This window comes from Metarhizium brunneum, chromosome 3, assembly GCF_013426205.1.
Source record: "Metarhizium brunneum chromosome 3, complete sequence".
Classification (NCBI taxonomy): Eukaryota; Fungi; Ascomycota; class Sordariomycetes; order Hypocreales; family Clavicipitaceae; genus Metarhizium; species Metarhizium brunneum.
Window position 1 is genome coordinate 3942237 of NC_089424.1, and position 10950 is coordinate 3953186.

General features: G+C 52.3%; 1 protein-coding gene across 1 annotated transcript; it reads left to right on the forward strand.

Moving 5' to 3' along the window:
- Positions 1–7523: 7523 nt before the first annotated feature.
- On the forward strand, positions 7524–9560 carry HOY1 (Homeobox protein HOY1; the record flags this gene model as incomplete). The annotated part of the gene is made up of 3 exons (XM_014684609.1): positions 7524–7873; positions 7980–8188; positions 8257–9560. The coding sequence occupies 3 exons, from the start codon at positions 7524–7526 to the stop codon at positions 9558–9560; spliced, it is 1863 nt and encodes a 620-aa protein (XP_014540095.1).
- Between the last annotated feature and the right edge of the window lie 1390 nt (positions 9561–10950).

Below are 10950 nucleotides of genomic sequence, written 5' to 3' on the forward strand. Positions count from 1 at the left end.
GGGGGAATAAATCACGACGGTACGATTCGCGACTGTCGGGCTGGGCTGAGGGGCTGACCGAGACTGACATGTCCCTCGCGGGAGATGATAGCAGGGACAGATGCAGGTGCAGGCTCATCTATGGAGCGTTTACTGATGCATACCTACTCAGTACCTGGCACTGGATACTGGTTGAAACCACAGTGGGAAATTCCAGTTATACGAGGCAGCCGTCACACGGGGCGTTCAAATTTCGACGTAACTACGGAGTAGTAGCTGGGCGTATGGTGTGTCCCTGCGTTGGAGGGAAAAGGGCGAGTACGGAGTAAACCCTTTCCATTTCGCACTTCCCCTGCCGCTACCATTGCCGTTCCAAGGGAAAGTGTCAAGACGGAAACCCTGTTGGCTAAGCAAGCATATGGTGAAAAGAGTGCCTCCATCTTCCATCTGTCGTTGACAATTGAGTCATGTAGGGTAGCCATTGCGCCTTGCCACACCGACAAGATGGTTTGTGTGTCACGCCAAACAGCCGGTCCATTGCTCCTCATGCCTATCAAGGTTGATCACTGATCACCGTTGGGGCACCGCAGTGGCACCAGACGTTTTGCAAACCCACAAACTGTTATTCGCACTGCGGAAAAAGATGTGCCGATCCCCGGCTTATCAACTTTGAGTTTCTGCAAGAAGGCCCGTGGGCATGAAGCAACTGGTGCGCACCTGACGTCCATCAATGGATCCAGCCTAAAGATCCTCCAAGCATGGGAAGACTCAACTACAGAACACTATTCAGCACCCGCCAAGGAGAGCGCATGAATGTGCCCCTCCCTCCAAAAGGCATCGAGGTTGACGTAGAGCTTGAGGCTATACTTCTGGACCCAAGAAACTCTTTAGTACTTGGCGACTGTCGATTCCAGGCTATTTCAGACTTGAGCTGCCACGAGGCGTCTCACCCGCGTAGCAGGCTGACAATGCAGGGACGTGCAGATGGCCACGGAGTACAGACTTCACATCTAGTACCCCGTTTTCATCAGAAATCTAGACTCGGCCAGAGAAGACACCGGTCCGTCGTCGGGCTGTTGTATGGTTCGTGACCAGACGTGATGCGCCTTCGTCTTGTAGAAGTCTCGATAAATTCTTTGGTTCAGTTCAAAAATGGGCAGTGCAACTCCATGTGAGCTAAACAAGACACTAAGCCAGGAATCCCACCCACAAGAAAAGTAAAGAAAACCAAGCCCAGCTGCCACCAGCGCTCGTGACACGATACGCGCGATGGCATGTGGTCGTTTGGGCGGAGCCCCAGATCGCGAACTGGTTGGCTGGCTGGAGTGGATGCTGAGCGGGCTCGATGTGCAGACAGGGTCTAGTCAGGGGTGACGATGTCTGAATGTCTGGATGTCTTGATGTTCTGGTGGTGGGGTGGTATTGGCGAGCAGGCGGTCGATATGCACTGACCGCGCCGTGCACCTTGCCACAAACATCTTGGGCCTAGATGCGGCCCAAGTGGCTGCTGCGCGGGTTATGGCCGACCAGAATGTTCAGCGAGGCCAAACGTTGTTAGCCTCCCGTACGGAGTAGTCTCGCCGTTGTGTAGTATCACTGACGGAAGAGAGTGGCACCATTCTCCCCCCCATCAGTGGCAATGGCCAAACCGGCTTGAAGTCCGGGCTAAGAAGCTATGACGACACTGAGCCAGGGTTATGAATACTACCAGAAGACCGGCCCGGACAGAAAAAGTAAAAAAAAAAAGGAAACACCCAATGTGTATCCTTTGTGCCGGTGGACAGCAGAGTGCTCCGTACTGTGTGTTTATGTGATGTTCCGTCAAAGAAGACACATAAGCACTCTGCAATACTAAAAGCCACAGCCTCTCGTTGCCAGTATCACGCCCAGGGCGTTCAACAACACGTCTTGGGTCGGACATGGCGGCGAGTGAAGCGGCTCATGTTCAAGCTGCGCAATGGAGCCCTCATGCCTCAGACCGGTTCCTGAACTGACAGGGTACTGAGTAGTTTGACCAGGGGCAACCTCTTAGCCGCTATCACGGCCAGGGGCTTGCTTGCTCGGTGGCTGGTGACACTACTGCAGGAACCTGGCGGGTCTGGCTCACCAGGGCCAAGTGGGTTTTGCAGCTTTCTTTGTCTTGGTTGTAGTACAATCAATACGTATCCCTTTGAGCCTCATGGCGGAACAGCATAATCATGGATAAGCTAGCTTTGAACTGTGTCAGCTCTTCTTCCTCGAGATTCATGGGATTGCATCGTCCTGCCTCTGCCATGCGCTCTACCGAATGCAAGGTGGTAAACACAATGGCTTCTTTCTGAATTTTATACACCGGCTAAATGTGTCCAGGTTGGCGGAAGATTTGCAGTCTAGGGCTGTGCTAGGCATGGAGCACTTGCATGCAGCACAAATGCCGGCCGATTCAATAGATAACCTGAGCTGATGATCCGACCGGTAGAGATCTTCCCGGTTGGGCAACGGCAACAGCAACTCCTCCGTATGTACTTGTACGTAGTATTCGATGGTAAAGTCGGTTCCGCAATCACGACAGCATGTCTCTCATCGGACGCGCTGCTCAGCATAACCCCTGAGTTGGCTTGCTGATCCTTGTTGCCAACCCCTATTCTTCGCGCGTGGCCGAGAGACGGGACGAATGGATGCGGGGATGTGGGATTTCCGATGTTGTCTTCGTTAGACAGACTGCTTTGAATGCACCCGGGATCAAGGGTCTATGGAACCTAGCGCTCTGTAGATAAAAAGCAGAGAGTACTCATATTCCAGCAGCCCTGTGCAGGATGAACAAACCAGACACTTTTCGCTGGACAGAGGTTGCGGAGCTGTACTCGTGCAAAGTGCAAACTGGATTCTGGGAGCAGGTGACACCTCAACGTGGCAGGTACGACTTGTGTTAAACTTCCGTAAGGAGTTGACTGCTTTGAGGAAGGAGCTCCGGTCAATCTTCCGCACACTTCCGCACACCTTCAATGCCATCGTAGTACTCAGTATTTGGCCTCTTTATCCTCACAAAACTTCCTGGATATCCATATCTTGCCTCTGTTTTTCGGCTGTTTATATCAGCTCGTGGCTGACCTGACATTGGTATATATCTCTTCACTGGAACCGCGCTGCGCACTCCCAAACAGTATCAATGGCCATCCATGTCTTCGCCCTCAGAACTTTGCATGCCCTGCGCACTCTGGTACCCCGCGTCGACGCATTTGTAGTTATGCCTCAACCAAGACAATTGAGTCGGCCGTACGCACCGGCCAGATGTCGATCCCCAAGACATCGAAACAGAAAGGAGTATGGTAAAACTGTGGTCGCGAGTTCGCCAGGTATTTCTACATGACCAAGACAATCTAGTTCAGCTGCCGATTCCATTCGGTTTACCGCCACTTGGTGAAAAACCACACTCGAGTAAATAACTCGAATCATCCCCAGGACAGTGAGATGGCAAATCGATGATAAACATCGACGGGCACGGAGTACTGATGTGGCAAGGACGGGAGCACAGATCACTTTGAGATCCTGTCATAGCACAAACCGGCCAATTTTTCACAGCCCCGGTGCGAATCAAGACGTGCTGAACCTGAACCGTTGAATGTTTAGGCAGTAGCCTTCCCTGGAGGCGTTATCATTATGTGCACATACACAAATACCAAGCGGCCTGCAATTTCATTGATAAGAGGCAATAATTGATTGCTATTCGACCTGGAGACACCTGCAAAGTACAACCTGTCATATTCGCTGTTGGAGTCTCATAAAATCTTCTCTCGACTGGCCAATTCCTACTATTGTTTTGGGGTCGTGTTGTTCAACATGCTACCCCTTGCGAATGTGACATTACTCCAACCTCACACTCTCTGTGGCACAAACGGAGTACCTTGCAGCTTTCACCACGCCATGATGCTCGCCAATGGGAACTGCAGTGCTTCTTGCCTCACTCATGCGACTTGGGCTGGGTTGGGCTCATTCTCATTAGTACTGATTTCCTCCGGTCCATCAGCCCGTGGCAAATCCCGACATACTCGTGTGTAACTCAACACCGTTATGTGTCACTGTCCATTATGGCCCCTTTTGGACATTTGTCGTGGAAGGGGCATGGGGAAGGAGACACAGCCAGCCTCTGGCAGAGCAGAGCCAAGTCGTCAAAAGCCAAGACAAAAAAGGTGCTGAATTCGGAACAACTCAGTCCAATGATCGGACACTTCCCCCACCCTGATGGGACGAACCATTCCATCGCATAAATGGTCCTTGACAGGAAAAGGCTTGGAGCTCAAGATAAGAAGTCCGTGGGAAAGTCTGAACTAGCACAGAACATGGGCATCGCAGTCATGTCCGTCAAATGTGTTAGCACGTGGTGACAGGCCATGATAGTGTTGTTGATGAGGCCCACGAAAGCCTGCATCAAGCCGCCGCATTCAGTCTCAGCTTTTTTGGACAGGAACCCCCGACCTTGACGCCATGGCGGGCATGGGGCGAATGATGCCTTTTGTTCACATGTCTTAGACTCTGCATATCCACTCTGCGTTGAGCGTAGCAGAGCAGGCAGGGTACTAGTATTATGGCCATATGACTCTATGCACATTCTATCTAGGCAGAGCCTTGCGACAAGAGGCTTGTTCGGCTGAACCGTTGGAAACACTGGGCATGAACGATATTTTGCCTTTTTCTATCCCACTGCAAAGAGAGCACAATGCGGACTAGATCATCCACTGTCTGCAGTCGCCGTAATCGGGTTTTAACGACAAATCATGGACGCTGTGCCAGGTGCGATCCAAAAGTTCGCGCACAGAAGAAACAAGCCAGAGCGTGACGGCGGGGCTGTTCAACCAGTACGGAGTATTTGTACGGTACGTGGTGTCGTCCAACGAGTTCATCGCAAAATGGGGGAGGATGGTAGGATGGTACTACTACGGAGTACGGAGTACTACTACTACTACTACTACTAGAATAAGCCCAGGGCCGGAGGGCAGAAGCCAGCCGCCAACTCTGCTCCGTAACAGGCCACCCATTCACACTCACTGCACCCTTGGCTCTCGGCACAAGGATGGCTGTCTTGCGTGCCTGAGGTATGGAGACGATGTATCGGCGAAGGGATTTTGGCGCAACTGACGACCCCCCCTGACTGGAGGCTAAAAATGTACCGTGCCCCTTGGAGCGGGCGACGGAGTACGGAGTAATGCTAATGATGGGAGGGTGATGTTGGCAGCGAGCCTCTGCGCCGATGTTTGTACAAGGACAGCGCACATTACAAAGGAATCAGGTAAGAATGTGCGATGCTGGCTGAGTGTTTCGTCCGCCTCATCCGACTATGCACATCAATTTAGTATGTGTTGATGTGTGCTCTGTAAGGAGTATGGAGTACATACTTAAGTACATACAGGCTCATGTACGTATGTACATATGTACACACTTGTACTTTACATGGAGGAGAGGTGTCTGGAGGCGCAGGTGGAGAAGGAGCTCAGGCACAAGGCATGGATATGGTTGAGAGGGACGGCCCCGACTGGCGCGACGACCGTTTAGGGGAAAGATCAGGAACGAAGAGTTCAGGAACCCGCGAGTCTACGTCCGCCACATGCCCAAGCCTTGTCCAAGTTGCATCAGAAGCATCCCCACAACGCGCCGACGACATCAGGGGAGATGGGAGCTCCCAGACTTTGCCAGAGTCTGAGTGGCATCCAGTTGGTCAAGAGGTGGGCGATCGTCTATGTGTCCAGAGCCACATGGAGCATCATGAGTCCTTCAACCCTGTCCTTGTTGGCAAAATGGTGCTGGTGTCGTTACAGAATACGGAGTATCACCAGGCTACGGGAGTACTCGGCAGGCCGAAGGCAGACTCTACAGCGGACAATACTGGGATGGCCATGGTTGTCATCCGAACCGTTGAGTCGTTGCATCATCTCATGCTCATGCTGGCTGTAAACCTTCGGACTGGCTCTTCATATCGTGGACTGGGCGTGAGCACGGAGTAGAGTATGATGGGCTCAGGACGAACATGGCCCAGTCCCTTTTCGAGTTGCTGCAACGCGCCATACGCGGCGAAGTGGCGAGACAAGCCGAGAGTTGATTGACTCGCTGGATGTTGTTGGATGCTTGATGCTAGATGCTTTGATAGTAACTACTGGATGCCCATGGGCAGGCAAGCAAGCAAGCAAGCAAGCAAGCAAAAAGGTCGTTTGGGTTTCTGGTGTCTTGCGCGCGCCTCGCCGAAGGCCATGCGAGAGAACCAGTCGCCAGTCAGACGGGGTGTGTGTGGGCAGAGCCGGGGTGGTACCAGACCCAAGTGCCAGGCACATCGAGGCCAATGGGAGGTTATGCTCACATACCCCGGTCGGGTCCGATGTGTCCAAGTGGACAATGGATGGACTCGAGGCCTCTGGTTCGAGTTCAGAAGTTTGGCGCGCGATGGTGTGCATCAATCGTTTCTCTTCCGAGTTTAGCACGTCGCCCCTCGCCTTTCCCATGCGCGCCGCTCAGTCGCACACACAACATAACACACCAGACCCAACGCACACTCACACACAGCGCACCACGCACCACGCCAGGCACCACGCAGCAGGCTGGGATGGGCCCGGCTTGCGCCTGTTCCTGCAGCATTACGGAGCTGCGCAGCCTGCATCCGCCGCCTGACCCTCCTGCTCCTGGAAGCGGTCAAGCGGTTGGCTGGAGTCTGGTGGCCCAGGCAGGTCGCATATGTCTGGTCAGTCTGTCAATGCCTCCCGCAACTCCTGTCTGGACCCAAGCCGAGTCCTCGAGTTCCAGGTGCCCCGAGGAGTGCTGCCACACCCCCGTCTTCCCCGGCGCTGAGATCCGTTCATCCCAGGTGTCCAGGTCTGCCCCCTCCAGTCTTCTCAAGTGCCTGGCGCTGGCCTGCCTGGGCTCGGGCCAACTGGTGCGTTCTCTCTGGCCCGCAGGGTTGCTCCCCCGTCTGCCCATCCTCCATGTCCGTTTTTCTTTTCGTCTTTCCCATCACCTTCTTTCACCCGTTGTACTGTTGCTACTTCCTTTCCTTTCTTGACGCCTTTCTTTCCTTTTGAGTCACTCTCTTGCTCAGTAGCCATTTCGGTTCCCGTCACTCTTTCCGGGACCATTACATTCTTTCGGCTCCTCATCCACGACGTCACCCCAAAGGCCCTTCACCGTCCGCCCACTATGGGATTTTAGAGACTGACATTCATTGCCTATTTTGTTACACGCGAATCAACACACACACACTCGCTACGCCCCCTGTTCCTAGCTTTGGACCTCGAAATTGTTTTCCAACCCGTCCCTTGCTTTTCGCTGCCTTTAGTCTAATCATTGTTCCCGTCGGACTGGCATTTCTGTGCGCCATCGAATTCAAATTCAAGCCAACGACGCCGTTTTGCTTCGATTTCACCTCTAACGGCCCCCTGAAAGCCGGCCAATCTACGATTTCGAGCCACCCCGATAGCATCGCCGCTGTTGATAGGCAATCCCTTTGTTGGGCTTAACCATCGCAAACGGGACACGACACGACTCAATCGCTTGGCCCCAACCTCTTTCCTGACGCGTTCGCAATGGCCACCGAGGTCGAGCATACCGTGGCCTTGACCACTGCTTCTTCCGTGCCAGATCCTGGCTCTTTTCCCGAAAGTGATGTTGTTACGCCTACGTCTTCAAACAAGCTTTCACCATCACAGTCAAGTTCTGGTGGCAATGGGCACTCTAATTCTAAGCGACCTCCGAGAAAGAGTACTCTGACCCAGCAGCAGAAGAACCAGAAGAGACAAAGAGCAACCCAGGATCAGCTTGGTATCCTAGAGATGGAGTTCAATAAAAACCCAACCCCCACCGCTGGAGTTAGGGAAAGAATAGCGGACGAAATCAACATGACCGAGAGGTCTGTTCAAATTTGGTTTCAGAACCGGTATGTTCCCCCCTCAGTGCTTGCTGGCCCCCGAATTCGGCTTTGGCCGTTGGGCGTTTGAATTTCTTATTCGGGCTAGAGTCAATGAGACTGATGTTAGTTATAGACGAGCCAAAATTAAGTTGTTGGCAAAGAAGAGTCTCGAAACGGGTGAAGATATCGACTCTATTCCAGAGTCTATGAGGGCATACCTGGCCATGCAAGCCATGGAAACTGGCAAGGGTCTTGGCGGTAACTACCTTGGTCGTACCGGTTTGATGCCTTTTGGTCACAATGGCATGCTTCTTGGCGGCGACCAAGCTCAAGGCAAAGTTTGTGAGTCAAAGTATCCTGCGCGTTCACTGGCAACGCGACGAGCCTTACTGACCCCTATCGTTCCGTAGTGATCCACCATCTTACCTGCCGCTCCCTAAGTATTGGAAAATGGACTCGAGTTGGACAAAATACCATGGACCTTATCATCTTTTATTCACCCGACAAGTGTACCATGACCTACTACATTAACAACGAACAGGCGGGATACAAGATTGAGTATCCGTTTTCGTACATCAAAAACATCTGGCTGGAAAATAATGAGGCAGACCCAAACAAGATGGGTGGCATTGTCATCGAATTGAACCGTGCCCCCCACTTCTTCATGGATTCATCCTCAACAACTAGCGGCTTCTACCAAGTTGGCGACTTCACAGAGGATCTCCAGGCCACTCAATGTATGATCCATCAGCTAGGTGGAAACCCAAAGGTTTTGACAAACCAGCTGGCTAAACTCGTTTCCCTCGATTCGTTCATGAACCGACACAACCCTCAGCACTTCCCCGCCGCCGTTGTCGCCGACCCGCACGCGATTTCTGTGTCAGCTCCAGTGTCACCAACTGCACGACCTGCATCACAACCCAACTTTCAGCAGCCGCACGCTGGCATGATGCAGGAACATTGGGGTATGAACCAGATGCACTCGGCCATGCGACCACCGCCACACGGCCACAAGAGACAGCGCAGTCGGTCTGTTCCTGGGCCGATCGACTTTGCCATGTTCCAAAACCAGCCAATGCCCTCGTTTTACATTCAACCGCCCGGTGAGATGGGCCCTCCTCAACATAATCCGAATATTTATGCCCCCGTCCCGCAACAGCCAAGCGGTATGGGCCACAACTTAAGGATCGATACTCAGGCTGGTTTCGGACTGGATATGCGACAGTACCCAATGTCGGCCACGACTGCCTCACCTTCCGAGTTCCCCCCCAGCCCTGCTGGGACATATCTGTCACAGGGACCAGACACAGGGCCTCTTCCGCCCACCAACTTCGGGACGCCCTACAGCAACGGTGCCTTCTTGTCGCCCATGGTTGGCCCCGAGCACAATGGTGGTACCATGTCTCCGATGCCATACAACGGTGCTGCTGAGCCGTCCATTGTCGAACAATCTCCACCAATGTCGATGATGGGCCGTCCTGGCTCTGCTGAAGTCTACGGTGGCGGCCATGATGCTTCTTGTGCCGTCTCGGAGGACGGCACGAGTCTAAATGAGATGTATTCCAAGCACACAATCAACCTGCCCATGCATGGTCAGTCTCCAAACAACTTTGTACACCCGCAACAGGGCGATCTTGATATGGATCAGCTAGTTCAGTTTGATCATGTCGAGCCTGTCAGCTTGTCACCGGAGTCTGTTGCGCACCCTACATGATAATGACTGAAGATGTTCGTTCCCAGTCTAGTGAGACTCTTCCTGAAAAGGCTAAGAGAGCGGAGTCTGGTCAAGAAAGATGTACATATCATGCAGGCGTTGCTTTTTATGTTTCTGCTCGCTTGAAGCAGTTGATACCATGGGCTATTTTTTGGTCTCGGATTGGATACTAATACCTCTTTGTTTTTATGTCGTTTAGAAGGCTTTGCTACATACCCCCGTCTCTTCATGCGGATGTTCTGTCTCTTGACTCTTTCACATCCTCGCTCCTCAACGATGTACTCACCAGTACCATGCAACGGCAACTCGATCAATTCGTGTTGGTTCACGACGATAGCACTCTATGACACCACACATGTACGTGCGGTACAACAACGATCGTGCATTTCCCCCTATTTTTCCTTCCCTGCGGCAATCGCATTGCAATATTCTTTATTGCACAGAATTTTGCGACTTGACGGCACCCTGGTGGCTTGTTTTCATTTTCTACTCTACTTTTCCTCTTCAGCTTGGCTTCTTCATTTCCCCGTTTTCGAGCACCTGTCCATCCAAGAGTAGTGGATTGTGCCACCGCGCTACCTCTGGGGACCTAATCTATATTTCTTGCATATCTTGAGTAATATTGGTCATTTTTTCTATCTTTGCTGTTTGGTTTCGGTTGTCCCTTGTTTATGTTGGCGATTGAATAATAATAGGCGGGCCCAGGAGGCTCAGGCAGAGGTTTTTTTCTTTTTTTGTTTTTTTGGAAAGGAGGGGAGTGATATTGGATTTTTTTTATGCTCCTTGTAATTAGGAAAGAAGTGCGCCGAGGAGTAGAGAAGCAACACAAAAGCATCAATGGTTTGTGTGACTTTGGGGATGGTGACATACAATTCTGAGGGCTCTTCCTTGGGCATGTGGTGTCATCACAGCTGCGGCGGCGGCCTAGAGACTGCCTCTACACCGGTGAAGCGTGGACATTGGCTACGCGGTGGGCTGGCGAAGATGGGACTTGGTTCATACTTGCGGCTGCATCTAGGAATACAAAATGGGTTCAAAGCTTTCATATTTTGAATTTTATCATGTACGGAGTATACGCTGTGAGAATGTGATGTTGGGTATTTGGGTTGGGGTTGGAGAGGAAGATGGCGTGTGTGGTTGGCCAGGCGGGGTCGGTGGTACAGACATGGTAAGTTGAGTCCAGAAACTGTTTGGGCCGGACTAAAATAGCTGGCCCCACGTTCCCTGACTGTGTACAGGTCGATACTACTAGTACTCCGTAGTCGGTCCGTGGCTGCTGATGCGCATGAGGTCAACCAGGCAGGATGGACGGCGGCACACCCTTTGCGATTGATGATGGCAGTGCAGTGCCTGTGGCTGACCGGAAGTCCTCCCTCTCGTTCGGAGTGGT